At 34.0% G+C, this 21,576-nt stretch overlaps 1 protein-coding gene across 6 annotated transcripts in view; it reads right to left on the reverse strand.

Annotated features, from left to right (window-relative positions):
- Positions 1–21,576, reverse strand: part of LOC106644772 (protein fem-1 homolog C) — a 144,307-nt gene that overhangs the window by 18,997 nt on the left and 103,734 nt on the right. For all 6 annotated transcript variants that reach the window (XM_014360437.2, XM_089597562.1, XM_014360438.2 and 3 more), the window contains 4 exons: positions 2,956–3,264; positions 2,433–2,799; positions 2,304–2,364; positions 2,038–2,217 (listed from right to left, as the gene is read on the reverse strand). In XM_014360437.2, the coding sequence (XP_014215923.2) occupies positions 2,038–2,217; positions 2,304–2,364; positions 2,433–2,799; positions 2,956–3,264 (917 nt within the window). The remainder of the gene's footprint in view (positions 1–2,037; positions 2,218–2,303; positions 2,365–2,432; positions 2,800–2,955; positions 3,265–21,576) is intronic.

Genomic DNA, 21,576 nt, shown 5'->3' on the forward strand with positions numbered 1-21,576 from the left:
ATATTTCGTATTTCAATATACTGTATCAAGCATTATATTTATTATGAAAGATAAGGTGATATTACCTAAATATCTATAAGTTGATCCGTATACTTGATCCATGTCAGCTCTCATACACCAAGTATGGATCCAGAATACATCCTATGCTAATGATTTTCTTAGTTTAGGATAGTATAAGAAACAACTTCTTTGAAATGAAATTTTTGGTACAGAAGTTGAATTTAATGTTTTGTTGAAATTTATGACATTTTTGTAACAATTTAATATGAAAATTGATAATTTCACCCGTTATATTGGAAATGATTCAAGTAATTTAAATTTAACACTTTATTTCTAGTATTAATGATAGCGGGCATTATGAATTATTACAACATCATAATATCGGAATCAAGAAAAAACTAAAGGATATCATGAACAAAAATTATTACAATTTCAAAAGAAGAAAGTTGCAAGATAATTTGAACATTAAAATTTCGAGTAAAAAAAAGAAAAAAAAATTTGTAGTTTCAAAAACTGATACTGTCGAAACTGATGAAACAGATGTTAAATGTGAATTTTGTCCTGCAATATTTTAGCAAAGTGAAAGAAAAACTAAATTATTTAAATGTACTATTAAAGCAGAACTAATAAGTAGAAAAAAATTAGGCAATAAGATTTCCATATCAAAAATTAAATTAAATAAGGGTAATAATTTATTTTTAACGTCTATATTACACAGGAAACAATTTTCTTTGGTTCTAGCTCTTACCATGACAATTAATAAATCACAGGGCTAAAGTTTTGGTAAATTAGAATTTTATTATAAAAGACCCTTATTTTCCTACTGTCAACTTCATATATTGCTTTTAAGATGCAAGAAATTTTATAATATATGTATACAAAATAATTCTGAAAATAAGGGAAATAAGTCATCCACTGGAAATATAGTAAGGGAAGAAATTTTTTATACTTAAAAATTGAAAACCTTTTTTTTTAGTAAACAGTCACAGACAACTCTTTTACTGATGAACTTGCTTTTTCGGACGAGCAAATGGAAAGTTTACTTTTTTCACATTACACTTTTCAGAATATTCTTTACACAAAGACTATCTTTCACAAACTGACTTTTGTATAAAATATGTCATTATTCACAAAAATAGTAAAAAAAATTAACAGCAATATAAATTTTTAGAATTAAGACTAATGTTTTATGTTACAAAAGTGAACATTTAAATGAAAATTTTTATGTGCATTGCTTGGTATTTTTATCATAAGTTATGATTAATAACTTGATTTTAACAACTATTATAGCAGGTATCGGAAAGGGGGTCAGAGGCGGCCACTTAAAATGTAAGGGGAGCCTGAGGGGGGGGGTGAAAAGGGTCTTTATTTTCGTAGGATACTTTTTATTCTGTTAATTTAACGGAGAAATTTTGAGTTTTCTACTTTACTTTGAGGGGGGGGGGGAATTAAAGAAAACTCAAAATTTTGAGAGGGGCGAGGGAAGGGTTGGTGACTAAATTTGGTGTTAAAACTATATAATATATATAACAAAAAATATGACTGAAAAAAATAACCCTTTGATGGTAATTCCAATTTAGAAGTTTTTTCTTCATAGTTGTAGATTAATAGACTTGAGATTATAATTGTTCGATGAAAACTGCTGAAGTTATTACATACAAATTTATGAATTTACTCATTATATCATGCAAATAATGATTATACAAACATAATGTATTCTGTCGATTAAAGATCACAAATCATACAAATGTTTGTTAAAAATCAAATATGGTGTTAATTTCCATTATAAAATACACTTTCGCTGACAAATGTAAATAAAAAAGTTTTACACTAGCACCACGGTGTAGAGGTTACTTATTTTTTTTGAAATACTTTGTTTTTTTAGTTACCATTCCAATATAATATTCGATTAATAAAAACTTAAGAGCGCAGCACACCACTTCTGTAAGGGATACCTTTTTGTCTTAAGGGTACTTAAACTATAACGATGCAGCTGCTAGATGCAGCTTTATTTACTTTTTAACTAAGTTAACTTACTTTAAGTAATTTTTTGCTCTCTGTGAGATTGTTGGTTAGTAGTTTGAATATCGCTACCACGTCGCAGAATCTCGGTTCCTGTTTATCGCGGTTTATTTCGATATCCAGCGATTTTTCGCATAAATCTACCATAAGTCGGACCAAAGCTTGAGCAGTAAAACAGGTATCAGTGAACAAAATCTGTGCACAAAAATGTATTTTCTACAGGCTAATGATTTTTTTGTTGTTGATCAAAATAATTATAGTAAAGTTTTATATTATCATACCGAGTCTTTTTCCACGCGTATTTCTAATACGCGCCTCCACAAATCAATACAATACTGGTAGCTAAAAACACAATAAAAATCAATCAACATATTCTATTAAAAAAAGGGATTCACAGAAAACAAACATACCGTAACGCGTCAGCATATGATGCACCACGATACATCAATTTAAACAGTGTGTCCTTATGAGAAGGTCCTAAAACTCTTTCACAAATTAACAAACTTTGTATTCTTATCGAATCAAGATCGAGCATAATATTTGAAAGCTCATCCAGAGTCGCAAATTCTGTAGCGTAACGGAAAGTGTCTCTTTGAGGATACACTGGCCTTTTAAACAACGATTGACCGTCATGGACTGAATTTAATCTACGAATTTCAAGAGCTTTTTTCCAGTACTTAAATGACAACTGCGTATCATTATGGTCATCGAAAAATGTCGATCCAATTAATTCATGTGCGTCTGCTTGTCGTTCTGGTGTGAATTTTACGTTATTGACTGAAATACAGTGTTATATTTGTATCGTGTTAATCTTAAAAAACAATTAAAAACAAATTTAAAATATGTTATTGTCATATTAAACAGTCGAATCTACAATTTAATTAAGTAGAAGTAGTAACGTAAAAAATAAAAAAAATGTTGACATTATCTTACTAAGATAATCGAAGATCGTCTCTGCACCCTTGAGGCAGGCAGTTTGCAGTGCGTCATCATGATAGCGAGACTTGAGGTGTGGATCTGCGTTGTAGCTAAGCAACAGTTTCGTAGTTTCAAAGCGATGCTCTTGTATGGAATAATGAAGGGCCGTCTTGTTCTGTATATCAGTAGCATTAACATCGGCACCATGCTCCAGCAAGAAGGTGCACAATTCCACGCTTTGCACAGAATTTATCAAGCACGTACCACCGTTGTAGTTTGCCTTGATGATATCAGCGCCATGCTCCACTAGGTAGGAGACAATTTCTGCAATGTTTCAGACATCGATGATGATACTAATAAATGACAACTAAGTAATTAATTATAGTTTTTCTTAAACTACTAAAGGTATACAAGAAAGAAAAAATTACTAGGCAATCCGCTATTTTCTGAATAAAGGGATAAACGAAATTACAACAGCATGAAAACAGTCAGAATGACATAGCGGTAAAGTTGCAGATTAGTCGATCAACGAAGTTAAGCAGCATAAGCTACGGTGATTACTTGAATGGATGGTTGATAATATTAGCCTTTACTGCCAACATTACTAACTTTTTCCCCATTTTATCTCAACCTTCTTATCTTATTTTCAAACATTGGTGTACTGAGTACCCCAAAAGAAAGAACGAATATAAAAAACATATTTTTAAACAGATACCAGGGTTCGTGTTACATTTCAATTTAAGTATATCTCACATGGCAGAAAATAGCTAGTTGTAAATAAAAATAAAAATAATAGTGCAAGCATTCAGACAATCGAATATGAATAGTATAAAGCCACTAAAAAACACAATAGGGCCTGTTACCCGTTTAACCGTTGTAGCACAGTAAGTAGACGTAATTATAATTCCGCAAAAAATCGTAATAGTTAAACCTTTTTTTAACGAAGTATTATATATATATATATATATATATATATATATATATATATATATATATATATATATATACTTATATATACTTATATATATTTTCTTTTCTTTACGTTCATCAAGAAATGTTATTGAAATCTTACCAATGTAAGCATACTACGAAAATCGTTGTAATCGCTAACCGCAGAAACTACTCAACCAATCTTGCTAAAATTTTGCATACTGATTCTTGACACTTCCTGGATGGTTTAGTATAGTTTTTACCTAAAAAAATTAATGACAACAGCGATAAATAACCTTGAAGATTTCTAAAAATACGCTGCTAGCTCTACACTTCAGTTCAGTGGAATTCGCTAGGTGGCGTAGAAGTAAAATCGAAGGTACCTGCAATAGAATTAAGTAAGTCTGGTCTACATTCCCGAGTAAAGTACCGAATATTACAGTTGATCATCGGCAGTGTATAAAGCATAGAGCTGGGAGTCGTGCAGCTGGGTACACCAGCAAGCGACAACACTGTTCTCTAAGGGACAAGCGACTTTCATCGAACTCCATCCCGAACCATCAAGATTAACGAGTGCCACAAATAGAAAGGCGTTCTGAAGGCTAACGTCTTCGGCAAAATATCAGGAAAAGGCCTAGTAAGAGCATGATCTACTCTAGCAATTTGGGATTTCATGGCCATTCTTCCAACCAACCTGGTGTTACCAAAGCAGATTTTGCTACCTCAGTAATCCAGGTAAAACAACTCTAAGGAGTTCAGGCAGCCAAAACGGCCGTCTCCTCAGTGTTTTCGTCTCAACAGCATACCCACACAGAAGGTATTCTCTAGGCCCACTTTCCAGACTAACGATGAGCGGTTGGTAATCCAGAGAACGACTTAAAGATGAGATATTCTATGGTCAGCGGCGTACCTCCCTCCAGCATGGTCTCCATACACAGAAACTCCAAGAATAAGAGCCAAGCTATCCACAACCAGCTTTCTTTTATCAAGAATAATAATAAGGAACAGTTGGAAATTTTACCACTGGCCTTTTTCAGGGCTATTATACGTATTGATGTTTCTTACGTAACCATAAATCTCATGGGTTCTTTTTAGGGCCACCTGAGGTTAAACTACCCTGCTAAAAAATACATTTTTATCACCATTTTCGGCAAAAAGTCGTTGAATAAAAGATCATATAAAGCCGGCCACTATTAAGGACGTTTATCACACATAGCGTTTTCTGTAGGATTGTCCTGAAATTTTAACAGAATGCTCGTAATGATGTGCGAAAGTCACATGTAAAATTTGGGATCGTTTCACAACACCGTTTTTCAAATATTGAATGTCAAAAAAAACTTTAATTTAACACGTAACTTTATGGAGAAGTCACATAAAAATGGAATTTATAAGAAAACGGTGCGTAGAATTATTCCAATTTTTTTTTCCATGACGCAGTCTCACAATATATATATTATTCTCAATTTTCAGAGATATCGGCAAGTTACTTTTGCAATTAAATAAAAAAAACAATGTAAGACACCTATATATAGGTATACAAATACATTCAAAACAGTTGTAGGCGCTGCCGTTTGCTCGCTCCCCTCTGACTGCACTTTCTACATTTCCCTTCTAACTGTGATGAACGTCCTTAAACTAAGTCAGTCATTCACTAGCAGACGTCACGAGCGGAGTATTTCGTCGCAAGGAAGGAATCCCAGTGATCGACGACACTTTATTAGGCGACAGTTTGGTGCTACAATAACAGGCCAGAGAAAGTTACCCTGAGGTATAGAGGCAGTCACGTTTGCTGGAAACTTCAGTCAAGACAGAGTTTACTTAACAAGCATACCAATCGGCCATAGTTCGTTAAACTATCTTGCTAACAAATATATTAGAACTTAACAAAGTTGACAAAAAACAGTATTTAGGGCTCACAAAAGTCTTAACCATACCAAAAGTTGGAAGAGGGAGAATTGAAAGGAAAACTTCAAATGCATCTAATGTATATAATTTTAGGCATCAAGAAACGGACGCAGAACATTCATCGAGATTAAAGCAGCAGCATTAAAACCGACAAATAAAGAATTTATGAAGTGAGAAATAGGCTTTTTATTATAACCCTCACAGTAATCTCTTAAATCTTCCAAATTTTTAAAAAGGTAGAATATGTATTTGTATTTTTGTGGCGATAAAAAACGTAAAGATTATGCTCCAGGACTTTGTTGCTTTGGTAACAAAGTTGTGAGACGAGACAAAAAATTTTAATTACACATTTTTGTGAGTTTTAAATCTGTAAAGCTTCAAAAAATAACCCTTTTCCGTATATTATACGGAAGAAACTATAAATCAACGGCCCTAGAGGGCCAACGATTATTTTATGGCATAAGGAACGCACGGTACTTTTCAGCTTAATTTGATTTTTTTTACTCTTTACAGCTTATTATTTGAGCAAATAAACTGTATGGATTCGGAACAAATATGTTTTTAAGACGAAGATTTTTGTTTTGAGAAGTGTCAGGAATAGATGTTACATTTGTAACTGAAAACGTTTCACATTACATGTCAGCACAACACGTGTTGTATTTAGTGAGTCTCGGGCGAAGCTGGGGGGGGCTGCTAGTTTTAAATATATTGTTTGGGCATGAAGGGCTCTATATGCAATGACGGGACTTTACCATTTGTTTTATTTTTTTAGAAGTCTTCGACGATAGCAATACTGAATTTTCGAAACATCGGACAAATATAATACTTTGCAATAATAAATAGTCCTGATCAACCAACCAAATTATTGTTCATTTTTTATATCATTATAGTTAAACTTTTTAAATTATTTACAGAATTGTTTAGTTTTTTTTTTTTTTTTTTTTTTTTTTTTTATTCACTTTTTATAAGCAAAACAAGATTCCTACCATCAAAATTCATACATTTACATCCCACCCACACTTAGCAAACAATATTATTAACCTTTAGCGAATCTTTTTTTAAATAATGGTTCATCCCTTAATTATTTAATTATGAAAGGCATTCAGTACACAATAGGAAGTTTCTACCCAAGGACTTCTTTAAGTAGTTTTATTGCGTACAGTAGCCCGTAGCAACAAACCCACAGCATCTGGTGAGAGTTTGCGAACAAAACTGCTGTACCACTGTACATTTAATATAGGAGAGGGGTGGTATCCCTCCTTCTACACTTGAACTGGAGAGACTTTCCAGGTAGCCACCGTACATTTTCCCTCTTTACATTTTCTTACAATCCGTCGCTACGATTACCTGAACCCTCTCTGAGTATGTGTGTTTGATTGTATTAATTATTATTAGTAAGCAAGAATACCGGAGCGGTATCCTCACTTTTATTTTATATTTTAATTTTTATTGTTACAAGGCAAAGAAGTAAGTTTACGGTTAAATAACAAGATAAGTAAATTTATTTTAATTATTTCTATAATTCATAGAATTAACATGAAAAGACGCAGTATTGTACACAATATCACACATGAGACATTTTGTGAAAAAAATCTCGTTTTACAATGTCATGTGCTACAATTTTTTCATACATACCCTGCACATCATTATCACTCAGATTACTCACAACATTTTCTTCAATGTTTGGTGTGTATTATTAAATTTGTGCACACTACCACCTTTTTCTAAAATAAAGTCTATTAATTCCTGCGCTACGATAGGGCTATAATCTGATATGTCGTAGTATGCGCCAAAATTACAATCGACGCAATATACAATAAATTACATTTTATTATTTTATGTACAATGAAATAAAAATACAATAAATTAATTTGTGTAGATGATGGAACATTACTTTTTTTCATACTAAACTTTGATGATACTTCTTCGCAGCTCTCTTGTCTTCACTTCGTCGTCTTATTTCTTCAATCTCCATGGCTTTTTCCTTATAGCTCATCACGTCAAGGGTCAGTTAGATCCGTAAATCTTGATATCTTGCAAGTTCCTGTCATCAATTTTTTTTTTCAACTTGCAGTAGACAAAACTTTAATTGTTTAACTACAGACATGCAAATTTTCGATTTAGGGCCTATAGAGCTTCACAAATGACATGCACTTGACGATAACGGGGTGTAGTCTAGCGCTGACACGCACATATCTCGGTAAGTGCCGAGAGTCTGTTTCACAACTCGCTCATAAACCAAGACAAGTAGCTGAAAAAGTGTGTGTAAATAAAAATTCTCAAATTGACAGATCTTGATGTGTTTTGTTTCTACACAGTGAATTTGTGATTAAAAAACTGTTTTTTAAGGATAACTTAATCACAATTTTAGGGTGTTGACTACTTTAAATATTTAATTATTTTTCTATTTCAAAGAATTAAAAGGAAGTATATTCATTTTTCATATTTTTAAAATATACAAAATTATAGTTCAACCCCATCCATTAGAGTACAAATGAATAATAGCTATTCTTTGTATTATATTAAAAAAAATGTAAATATGTGCGGCAAAAAGTATGAAAATCGTAGCGCGACGACGAGGTGAGCGTGACCCGTTGCTTTAGCAGACGACACTGTTCTATCTGCTTTGTTTACAATATGTTTCACTGTCTCTCATTTTTATGAAAAAAATGTGATCTCGAAGGAAAGTTTGTACGTCATTTATTTATGCAATGTTATGAGTTATGACATATTTTTAGATGACCTCAGAATAAATTTACACCTTTACTGAAAATTATCGCATGATTGTAAAAAACATGTAGATACCACTCATATAAGGTAAAAAAAATGTCCGCAGTAGTATTGCCTCTTTTATTTTCATTTGTTAAGGAAACGTTAAAAAGATCAACAAAATCAAAAAATGTTACCCAAACAAAAAAAAAAAAAAATAGAAAAACTTAAAAAAAATCTTACTTAGGACGCAATGTGTAAAAAACGGTTAATAATAAAACTTAGTAAATGTATGTAAATGAATACAAAGATTTAAAATTCAAATATAGTTCTACTTTTGTTGCTGGCTTGATTATTTATGAATATGCATTTGATGAAAAATAAATCTATTTGCTGCCATGTTAACTTCCTAAAAGATCTGCCCATTTTTCAATATTAAATTAAAGTTTCAATCAAAAATTCTCTGCAGAATAAAAAAAAAATATCAAAATCTGTCAATTTGTGCATTTTTGTTTTTTTTTCAGCTACTTATCTTGGTTTAATAACGAGTTGTGAAACAGTCTCCCAGCACTTACCGAGATATGTGCGCACCAGTGCTAGGCTACACCCCGCTATCTTCAAGTGCATATCATTTGTAAAGCTCTCGAGGTCCTAACTTAATAATTTGCATGTCTGTAGTTGAAGAGTTAAGCTTTTGATTAATGCAAGTTATGAAAAAAAAAAAAAAAAAACGCATTTTGAGAAAAATAGCCTTAATTTGGAAATCGATTCAAGCAAGGAAAAAAACAACAAAATCGATAATGTAGTCAGTTTTACGTAAAAACTTACTGCGTTATCTGAAAGAACAGGTCAAAATCTATTGATTCATGTCTTAACCTTTTTTTTCTAACTATTTTTCATTCGTTATAAGCGAGTTAAAAAGAACGCTTTTGATGCGAAAAAGGTGCTGCGCACACTGTGTGTTCTGATTGGCTTTGACGCGTCCATATACGGTTGTACACCAAAGCTATCGAAATAAAAGCTGTTACCTTATTTATCAGCAAACATAGCAACCAAATGAGTACCTGACTTTGTGTGATTATAAGAATTTATGAAAAGTGTTGTCGGTTTTGTTCACACCCGTAGAATCTGATCTACCAGAAATACACCCACAGTATGAGAAGGGATTGGCGAGAGGTATTGCAGTATCTGCAGGCTGTCCATGGTTAATTTCTGTTGTTTTGGATAATTTTTTGTCAAAATAATGTTCACAAGTCAAGACTTTAATTTGTAAATATTATTCAAGGCACGTTGATATTTTCGATCATGTGGCTTCAATTCTTGATGCATGCAATACTTCTTCACTGATAAGGCTTTTAAAAGCGGACAGTCGATCTCGTATTCTAAACTGATTACTTCACAATCTTCAATTTTGTGCAAATCCATTTACAGGTTTCCTATTAAAAAATATTGTGAACAACGAATGCATAAAATTATTTATCACCTTTGTGATTTGAGGTCTAACGTCAGCAGTTAATTCTTAATTTTCATTGACGGCCAACTTGACACAACGACTGAACATTGTGTGGGCGAGATCAATGTGATCCTCACCATTACGTTTTGTTACCTGGTACGAAAAATTCAATCCGTTAGCGATAATATCGGTTTGTATTGAATCTAGTACAATCCCTCGATAATTGTTTGAGTCAGTGGAGTATTAAACAAAAGAAGTTCAGACTTTAAGCACTCGCACGAGTGACTGTGTAAGTGTTCTTCTTCTTATTTTTTTCTCATTTTTTATTTCTTGATAGTGCATTTTTAAATCTTTTTCTTTTTATTCTAACGACATTCACGTTTTAACTGCACAGTTCTACGAATCAATTGCAACTGACATGGCTGGTAGAGTTGACCAACTTTATATCCCGAATCAATAATAAGATTGCGAAATTTTCTCTCGGCTTTTCTCTTTAGCGTATTACTAGATTCCATCAAGCGAGTGCAAAATGTTTCTTTGAAAGGTATATTTCTAGTGGTGACGTCAGACATAATGTTCATATTTGCACAAACAGCTTCTTTACCAACAGCTCTGGCATCTCGTTTAATAAGTAGTAAAACTCGTCGAAATACTCCAGCAAGAAACAATTTGATAACTCCATGTTCTCGTTGATAAGGGGATCCAACGTAAACGCGTCCAACACCTTCTCCACTGCTTCCGTGAATTGTGATCAGCCTTTTAACATCACCACTTTGAGTGATAAAGTAGTCCTGGTAGGGATCCATGATTTTCAATCGACTCTTTTAAAGTGAAGCGTTACCATCAGCGTTCTAAATTTGAATAGTATATATAGGTCTACCTATAGGGTTCCTTACATCAATTTCAATGTTCTTAAATGAGTTAAATAATAATGGTTCGTACATAGGACATGAACAATTTTGTATTTGATACAGTCGTATGTATAAACTTTAAAATCCAACGACACGGCCCTCAAAAATCGCGATTGAACGTCTTCTACGATGTACGTTTCATAAATTTCACTGTTAATAATGACCATCGGTGATAAAGCGTTGGCGAGATTTGCTACACGAAGGGATGTCATTTCGTTAATCGTCAAGAAAAGACTTGTTGCACTTTTAAAGACCTAGATCTTACGCAATTTTTCGGATAATAGTAAGAGATACATGTATTAAATGCACGTTGTTTCAGAAAATACTAACGTAGCAACTACGTAACCACCTCTTTCAAAACTGAAAACCACGTGATCTCGCGTAATATCGAAACTATTGGTTTCTTGTATCATCTCTTCGATATTTGCGTATAGACCGGGGCAGATGCAATGATCTACATTAATCACAGGACGTTCACTTTTTACATTATTGTGCAGTCGTGGTGTATATTTTAGATAAATTTTCTTTTCTATCTTTTACCACGTTTTGAAACATCAATGGTAATTGAATCTGTGTTAGTTCTTATAAAACGTTCTGCTATTGCAGCCTTCATCTGTGCACTACGGGCTACTCTGTATTCAATTTTATTTTCTCTAAAAACGGTAGGTTGATGAAACGATACGTAGAAAATTTGATAGGTTCTGCCCAAGTGTATTAGCTGAGGAGATCGATGACAACGAGATTATAAAAAGAGCCACCAATGTAAGTTTTTAAAGCTCTTAAGTCCGTTAAATCAGCTTTTCACGCGTCATTAAAGTTACTCATGTGATAGCCTCTTCTGGAAAACCGATTTCTTATGGGTCTATGCAAATTATAGGCATATTGACTTTCTAGCCAACTAATTAGGTTCGATCTTAAAAATGTATTTTTCACAGCACTCATGATTTTGCTACCAGCCGCGTATGCAGTTGGTCGCGACAATTTGAAGTAAAGTTTTGGCAAAGTATTATGCATTATTCCTTTTCTTTTTTTTATTTTATTTTTTTTTTTTTAGACTTAGATCAAATGGCTCTCTTGATGTACAAAAAAAATTTTCTAAACGTTATCTTGCTACAAATACAGCATGCTATCCATAAAGTGACTGTTCGCTCCTCCAGCGGTGTTTCCCCGGCAAGCATATGCAAAGAAGCAAATTCAGCCAATGCCCAATCGGCTTTTAAACGATCGCTCTTCTACTCCATAGTGTTGCAAGATCGTACTGAGGACATCTTCGTTCAAGGGGTTTACACCCACATCACAGTGCTCAATGGGCTTCGATAGCTTCGTTCGAGGACCGCAAAATTTGTATTCAGGTACATGCATCTCAAACGGTAACAAGTCAATTAAAGCGTCGCCATCACATTTTTTTTCTCCTTCTTGAGTTTTACTTCTGTTTTTACGCCTTGGTCACTTTACCGATCAACCGACGCCATGTTCATTCTTGTTTCGACGGAGGCACAACTGTTCCAATTTTTCGGCGACGCTGTTGATTCAGTCTCTCTTTTATCAAGAAAACTCCCACTACTTGTCGTAAATCTTGGATTCTTATGAGGCTATTTTGATTCATCGTCGTAGTCGCCAATTAGTAATTTTAAATTACCCGGCGTTTCTATCCACTGTTGTAGGATATTTGCTATACAAAGTGCCACTGCAAACTAATCAAGCCTCCCCGTGTGGTGTGCATTTTTTCCTGTCCCTCAATGCATAGCTTATCAGATCGACAATGTTCGACTGTGGTAAGCGAACCTATGATAACAGTATGTTCATTGGTCCACTCAAAGTTACCAGTAGCGCCCAATCTTCGTATGATACCTGCAGCTTCGTGATAAAACTTTTTCAATACGCTTTCAATAACTTCGGCATCTTTCTTTTATTTACGCTTCTCTTCATCCTCGTCAATGTCGTCGTCAGAGGTATTTTTATCTTGAAATACTTTGGTGTTTGCCGTAATCGCGTCGGCTTGTCGTTTTCTTTTGCTATCCAGTTCCTTAAGGTGCAAATATCGTTGTAAAATTTGTTGATGTTTCTTTCTTCTCTTGCTCACCAGTATACGGTGAATTTAAGATGTCGTTTCTTTCTGCGTCAAGCCCACTCATCGTTTTAACCCGCGTTTGCACAGATTTTAGACCATGGTTGGGAAATGTGTTTGGAATTGCACCACGCTTTTTTAAAGCAGAAAAATAATTTTTTTTCGTGCTCCATGTTTGTTACAGTATTGGCAACACTGTTTCGAAGAGCGGGCCCAACAAAGCGGGTAAGAAACTCCCTGCTTGTTGAATGATAATTTTTTCTTCAACGACAAATGAATTTTCACGTTTGCGAGCTTTCTGAGAACATTGGCATATCCATTCAAGCGTTTTTTATGCAACGCAGTTAGTGAAACATTTCCTCCGAGAATGTTCAATGTGCAATTATATTTTTTCTTTGATGAAATATATTTTGTGTGATAAAGATTACGCTTGAAGTTTTATGATGACCGCCTTTAGTAAAGAAGTCAACAGTACCGCTACTACCGATGGTTTGCGCATTAAATCGTATAACCAGACTGCTACTCACCGCAGCAAAAAATAATTTGCTCAAAACGAGTATCACTCATTTGGTCAATGTGTCCCAAAAATCGTCCAACAAACATGGTCTTGCCGTAACCACTAGGTCTATTCAGTGTACATGTCCTCGGGTGTTACCATCGAGTATCCATGCTGTTAAACTAAACTCTGTTGAAAAGCTGAGCGACCGAGGGTTGGTCCTTCACGCACCACTCGTGAGGCCATGAGTGCTATGAAAAGCTAGCACAAAGGTGGCTTTTGCAACCAATCAGCTTGATTCATCGGGTCAGCAGCCAATCGAGCTTTTTTTGTCGCTGACGCTGCCACTACTGCTCAAACTTACAGCAAGAATTGACTCAAAAGCGGTTTGCACGAGTAATCACTTTGGATACACATCGTACTGGTGGAATACACTTTCTAGAAAGGTTTGTAACCATAGTTACTCTCGTAAGTGATCGTGCAACTACCATTGAGACAATTTTGTTTTTCAAGATTTAATAATGTGCTGATGTGAAATTTCTTGGAATATGTTTTATTAAACCATAAAGTATACATATCTGTTTCAATGTTTGTGCTGATGTTAATTATAAAACATCTGCCATAACGCTTTTAACAGTGTGCTGATAGATACATTCATATAACTAAAATCGCAGAACATTCTCGCTCAAAATTCTTTACTTTAATGAGCAATGTGTTGGTCATTAAAAGGGCCGTTATTTGTCTGTTTTTGATTTTGTTTAAGTTTGTATCAATTTTCTTTGGGTCATGGAAAAAATTTTAAGAAACATATGTTTCATTTCGTTTTGATATGATTTTTCTAAAAGTGGAATTTGACCACCACCATCATCGCTTTTTCAGCGAGTTGCAATAAAGTTTGATTTACTTAGTTTTGGACCCATCTTATCAGCTAGTTGTTGAAGCGTTCACTATGATTGAGTCATCATAATTCAAAAAGCATCTGTAGACTTCTTACTCAGTTGTGTATTTGTAACTGTGTAGGTAACTTGTGAGACTATCATCGTTTCGGGTGCGCATGTGTATAGAAAAGCGGATCGTGTGATCAGGCAATTTCTTTCGGAGATACACGCGCCACTCACGTGATCGCGAGTACTTTTGAGAAGAGCTAACTCAAAGGCATGGCAGCAGATCGTAAGACCAATCAATATATTTTGTCAATTCGTGTATTGCTTGCTAATTCATGAGAGCCCTTAGAGAGCTAGCGCAAAGACGATTCATGTGAGAAATAAAATTAATTTTTCACTGCAGTGAAAAACTGTGGGCCACAGCAACAGCCATGACTGTCGTCTATATCGAGTCAAGAGGCAGAGGAGTTCTTATCTGTGGTAGCTGCTACGGTACTATAGTTTTATCGCTGCGCGCTACTAAACGCTGCCTCTACCATTTTACCCATTAGTAGAATGTTCACCTCCTGTTCATCGTAGTATTCTACCGTTGATAAAATTTCCCAAGCATTGTAAAACATGAGATGTAATATTACACTATAAATTTTGTCGACGATCTAAAGTTACTGTCAACCTTAAGCTTCGTTACTCAATAACCTCATTTTTCTTTTAGTGTAATATTACATTTCATGTTTTACAATGCTTTGTAACATGATTTGTAACCATCAATTTTGAAGAACATTGAGCAAAAGTACTGTGATTGGCTCTACCATTTTTAAAGACTAACTGGGAAAGTTACAAGCCAAGCAATAATGTGTTCCTCTCTATTACTTCTATTACCCTTGCAGTCCCCAAAAATGGCGTCTTTAATTACACTTTCCCTTATACTAACTCTACAATCAATTTATAGGAGCGCCACTCGCGTCTCTTTCTTTTGCTCTCCCTATTTTTCTAGTAGGTTAATTATCATACTCTCTGTCTCTCTTTTTTTCTTAGTATGTTAGACATGGTTACTTTCTATTCTCTCTCGACCCATCATATCATCTCTCGTACACTAACATGCAACACTTTGGCTCTGTCAAAATAACATACTTAGAATGTAATACCTATAATCTTACAACACATCGCTCTCCCTCTCTCTCTGCTACTCCAAGATTTCGCATGTCCTTTCCACCCGCCGTATCACCGCTTTTATTCAGGATTTACGTTATCATATGCGGTAGAGGGAGAGGTGTAGTCCTCCAACTTCCTAGTAAGTGAGCGGTAGTAATGTGGCTTCGATCAGAAACTCTTACCAGGTGGTGGGGGTTTTTTGTGACGGGCTACTGTGTTGCAGTAACTACTTCTTTAAATTGATGATTTTTAATCCATCAATCATTTTACAACTATTTTCAGGTAAAATAACGAAAAGACCAACCAATCTGGTGTTGTAAAGAATCAATAAAGTCAACAATCCATTGTAATCTATTGCCACTTCAATGAAAAAAGTTTCAACCCATAGTTATACCAGAGAACTGAGGTGCAGATTGTTTGCGATATCACTTTTCTCAAAAAGCATGGCATCGAATTGTTTAAAACTTATGCAAGATCTCTAAAATAAGAGACTATTGCAGGTCTTTTTATGGTTCTACTCGAAAATAAATAAGGCTGGAGGTGTCTTTAACTTTGTGATGTGTTGATAATAAATTTTCTCTAACTATATCAAGAAATCGTTTTATAAAGGTAAAAATGACTTGAATATCTTTTTTAGGATTTCTATACGTAATAAATAAGAATTGATTGAGTAACCATTAAGTGGCTGTTCGTATGAATGTCTTTACTTCATAAACTCTCTAGTGCCCCCACCCCCCTCGTGGTAGGTTTGACCCCCTCAGCTTTGATCGAGACTCACTGAATGGAACACCGCAGTCGATGACACGTAATGTAAAACGTTTTCAGTTATAAATTTTTTATCTATTCCTGCCACTTCTGCAAAAAAAATCTACTCATAAAAAACATTTTTGTTCAGAATCCATGCAGTTTATTTGGTCAAATAATAAGTTATAGTGAGAAAAATATAATCATGCTAAAAGGAACCGTGCGTACCTTACACCCTAAAATAATTGTTGGCCCTAAAAGGCCGTTGATTTGCACTTTCTCACGTTATCATAATGAAAAGAGCTATTTAATAAAACTGTAAATATTTAAAACTGACAAAAAATATATAATTAAAAGATTATTTTTTCCAATCTGTTCTGAATCTACATCTTTTCATTTTTTATCGTCACAATAAACATAAATACATATAATTCTACGTATTTAAAAAGCTGGAAGATTTAAGTGATTACTGTCAGAGTAATAATGAAAAGATGATCTCTCACGTAATGGATTCTTTATTTATTTATTTGTCGATTTTAACGTTGACATTTCAGTCTCGATAGATGTTCTGTGTAAGTTTCTTAGTGCCTAAAATTGTATACATTTAAAGTATCGGAAATTTCCCTTCCAATTTGCCTTCTTGCAACTATAGGTATGGTTAAAACTTTTGTGAGCCCTACAGGCTGTTTTTTGTCAACTTTATCAAGTTCTAATATATTTGCTGGTAAAAAAGTTCGACGTCCTATGGCCCAAAAAGGACCATTGCGGTAAACTCTTTCTTGACTGAAGTTTCCAGCAAAAGTGACTGCCTTAATACCTCAGGGTGGTCTCATCAGACCTGCTGTTGTAGCACCACACTGATTGGGAGGAAAACTACAACGTCTAAAGCATTTTAGCTAGTTGTGGAGCTCTTTCTTAACGTATCCTGATATTACGCCAGAGACATTGGTGTTCAAAGCATCTTCTTTTTTGCTCAGTCGTTTAGGTGATCTACGGTGGGGAGATTGGTTCGTGATGCTTGCCCATTAGAGACTGTCCCATTTGCTCAAGTTTATTGATTCTTCATAACTGTTAGGTTCACTCAGTGCAGACCTCGAAGAGGATTGGTGATTCCTGGTTTAATGCTTAGAGTCGAGAGAACAATGTAGGGTCGTCGGTTGCCGGAATCCTTAGCCTTGCGACGAACAACTCTGCTCTTGACGTCTGCCAGTGAATGACTGACATGGTTTAATAGCAGCCGGCTTTATATAGTCTGTTAGTCGACGAATCGTTGACAAAAATGGTAGCGAAAATGTGTTTGGTATCAAGATAGTTTAACTTTTGGTGGCCCTTCAAAGAACCGATGAGGAGTACCTGATGGAGGCGGTAAAACGAGAAATTTAAAAATTAGCATAAAAGTGGCTGAACTGTCCCGGCGAGTGAGTACGCCTAAAGTAATGGTGGGCTGCTCCCATTAGCTGATCTGTATATCGTGCTTACTGTGACACATACGGTGAAGAATCCGGCAGTAGAACCACTAGTGTATACACTACTAAAGAATGTGGGTTCTATTTATTTAACGAGGGTTTAATTTACTTAACGAGAGACTTATAGCAATTTTTCAATTTCTCTGTATCTTGTCGTCTATTAATATTATTAGTAAAGCAATATCTATCAAACATTTCGGAAAACGGCGCTTTTTGTAATTATGTTCTGTGTCTAAAATTTTTTGTATAAAAATCAAAGTTATGTGTAAATTCAATGCTATGTTGTGATAGTACAGATGTATCCTTTTTTTTCTCTATGTCTCTTTTACGTTCTGCCATTCTTAATTTTACAGCTCTCGATGTTTGACTGACATAACAGCAGTTTTAATTTGCACATGGTATGTGGTAAACGATATCATTTTTATCGAGTGGCTCGATTACATCTTTTCTAAGTGAAAAAATCAAATTCAATTTATTGTTCAAACTGTATACAAGACCAATGTGAAGCTTCTTACAACAATATTTAATGGGACGGTGCAAGTGGGAAATACACGGTAATGATAAAATTAGTTTATAATTATTATCATTTCTATTACGATTGTCAATCATATTCATGTTTTTTAAGGTATTTATTCTTTTGTTTAAAAATTGGAACATTAATTTTACCATTCAAGAATTTCCAAAAATGTTTTATTGCATTTATGATTAAGGCTTCACTTGTATTAGTAAATAAATTAACTACATCTAGACTAATAAGAGTGTAGCCAGGTGAAATGATAATATATTTTAATTTATTTTTTAGGTAATTGCGTAATCCACATTTACTCTCATGATCTCAGAGAATCAGGTACTCAGACGTTGCTTAACTCAGGGGCTTACACTGAGTTCATGTAAAACGAGATATACGCGTGATAAATAACACTAGGAACATCACCTTAATACGAAAAAACTCCTAGGATGTCCAAGAATTTATTAATTTTTCAATTCGTGACACAACCCTAGTCTTCAAGTTTTCGAGCGCGCTGAATCGGAATCTGAGGTCAGATTTAGTTCATCGCCCTCAGGTTTACCTCTAGATAAAGAAAAACCTTGCCAATAGCATGAATAAGTTATTTCTGTGGCTCTGAGGTTGCCTTATCTCTAAACCAGATTCCAGACAATAAGAAGATTTTACATTCTATTGCAGTGGTATCATATTATATGAAGCTGTGGAGTACCTCCATTTGAAGCTTTTACTGTTTTATATAGGTATACTTCTCATCAAAGAAGATGAAAATCTGAAAATTCCTGGTACCATGGCACTGTATGGGGACGATAACAACTGCTCCAATGGAGATGTGCAGAATGATTCGCTTCCCAGAATGCCTTGCAGGGGAACGTTTGGGTGCGAGGATGATGCCGTAGTGTGTCCAACGACGAGTTGACATTGTCCTCGTCAAAGTCGGAAAGCTCTCATACTTAGCCCTAGAAAGGTATAAGGGTTATGACCTCTAGGACGGCAGACTCACCTGTGATCATGCCAGGATCCCAAACGTGCGGGGCTCTTTATAAATTTATGGCTACTTGAACTCACAAAAACCAACCTCAAAAAACTACAAATTAATCACTCCACATCTGCCCTAGTGACTCTAATGTCTTCTGCTATGTCTGTGGAAAATTAGATGTCCATAAAAATCGGTTTCCCATCTCCGAAGAGATAAGAAAAATCCATGAATATTGTTTGAAAGAAATGTAAGAGACTTGAATCATAGTTGGGTTCCATCGTCGATATGTAAGGCTTGTAATAACATGTTCACGCGCTGGAAGGCTGCAAAAAAATAAAGAAAAGGGATTCAACTCAAAATCAAACAACCAAATCGTTGAAGAAAGCTCTAAGATAAAAGGCAATATTATTTTTGTAGTACAAAAGTATCTGGGTTCAACGTAAAAAATAAAAGTAAAATAGTATACGCGGATGTTTCATCAGTTACGAGAGCGATTGAATCTAATACAATTAATAGGAAACAGAATGAAAATTTACCCTCCCCAGTGAGTCGATGAAAAACTGATGATAGGAATGATGATTTGCGTGAACAGGATCATAGATGCAACGAATTAGATAGATCTGACGACGAAGATGAACCCGAGGATAAAAAGGAGACTTTAAACCATACAATGATAAAAAGACTTTTGTTTTTTAATAAATACAAAATTTGACAGTACCACCATTGGTCGTTGTTTCAAACTATTTACCAACTGTCATTCAACGTCTTATTTTACTATTTTTTTTTGTAACATAATTTTTTGCTCTAGTAATTAAATTACTAGTTGTGAAATAGATAAACGTTGGCTTTATTTACCAAATAAATGTGTAGTGCCATTTCCTTTTTGTCCTTATCAATAACTCAAATTTTTTGGCGTTGTATTATGTTTACACGTATTTGTATCTATACTAATGAGGTTTCGCACTCACAAGCGTTTTGTGTGCCAATTCACTAACTATAACAAATCAATAACACATTAAGTAAATAATTATATTAATGCTAAAATGCTAAAAATTTATGGTACAAAGAGTCAATCTTAATTTAATACAATTTACTCACAATTTAAAAAATGTAAACTTCAATTTAATACATCCACAAATTTATAAATTTTAGTCTATTTACTTTCTATAAATGAAAGCCAAAAGTTTTTTAACAGAGTTTTTTTTTTTTTTTTACATTCATCTTATGTAACGGTTGTGTGAGTTATCAAATTATCAATTATATTTATAAGTTTCCAAACCATTTAATTTTTTTAAATTTGTGTATGGATTTAGTCATATCAGTGGATGGTTTATGTCATAGAACAAACTTGCGATAACTTAACTATTTAAAAATAATATTTAAGGAAAACTAATTAAACGAAGAATCGAAGAAAAATTTTTACTTTGAACTGTCTTAAACACAGGCAATTCTCTTTACTGTCATGTATACTTTTACAGAAATAGTTATTTCTAGTACTAGCATTTTTCAAGATAAATATAATATAAATTTAATGAACAATGAAATATATAAATAAAAATAGTACCTCTTGAAAAGTGTAGAAATCTGCTATCAAAAAAAGTACTGAAAAAAAATTGGATCAAAAATACACCTTGTAATACACAGCATGGAAAATCTCAAGTAAAAGGCTAAATTTAAAATTTAACTACTTTAACACATAGTTTTAATATTAATGTTTTAAGTAACATCTAAATATCAGGATCCAGGCTAATTAGCATCCCCAAAGAAGTTCCATGTTTGTAGGACTACTTCTTACTGGTAAGGCCGGTGATCCTTACAGGAAATCAGATCACCTTATCATCTTGCTAAGAAAAAACTCTAAAATCACTCTGAAGGAAAATTCCAAGGAAAAATTTGTCCCGAAATAACTCGGGTGTCATAGCAACTTTTTCCGTCGTACGTCGTATTATCATGTTTCCTTTTGTTTGACAAGTTTGATAGCTTTTTCAATACTGTATGATTTAAGGGTTACATAATTGGAGCTTTATATTATTCTTATTATAAAAACTTCTATTTCAGGTAGATTTTTATTTTTATTCTTATTTCTAGTGAGTAATGCTCAGTTAACTTATAATATATAGTGTAAATAATTATAAGTCAGTATAAGCTTGTGCTGTCAAGCATAATGTTGTAATAAAATTCACAAAAACTACTATAATAGCATTATTATATTTCAAAGAATACGTAGATTTAGTCTGATTGTGATGACGAGCTTATCGAACATGCTCTTTTTTTAGAGAACATCAATTCACGGCAACCACTCAAAGTATTACCACGATCAGTATTTAAAAATAATGCTGATTAGTTCAAAGAGAAACCACAACACTATCAGCGGCTTTAACTACTTTATGTGACTGTCGAAAAATATTTAGAAAAAAGATTGAAACACGAAAGT

Source organism: Copidosoma floridanum, unplaced genomic scaffold (genome assembly GCF_036245765.1).
Source record: "Copidosoma floridanum isolate Cflo_tuat_1 unplaced genomic scaffold, Cflo_Japanese_pri ptg000033l, whole genome shotgun sequence".
Lineage (NCBI taxonomy): Eukaryota > Metazoa > Arthropoda > Insecta > Hymenoptera > Encyrtidae > Copidosoma > Copidosoma floridanum.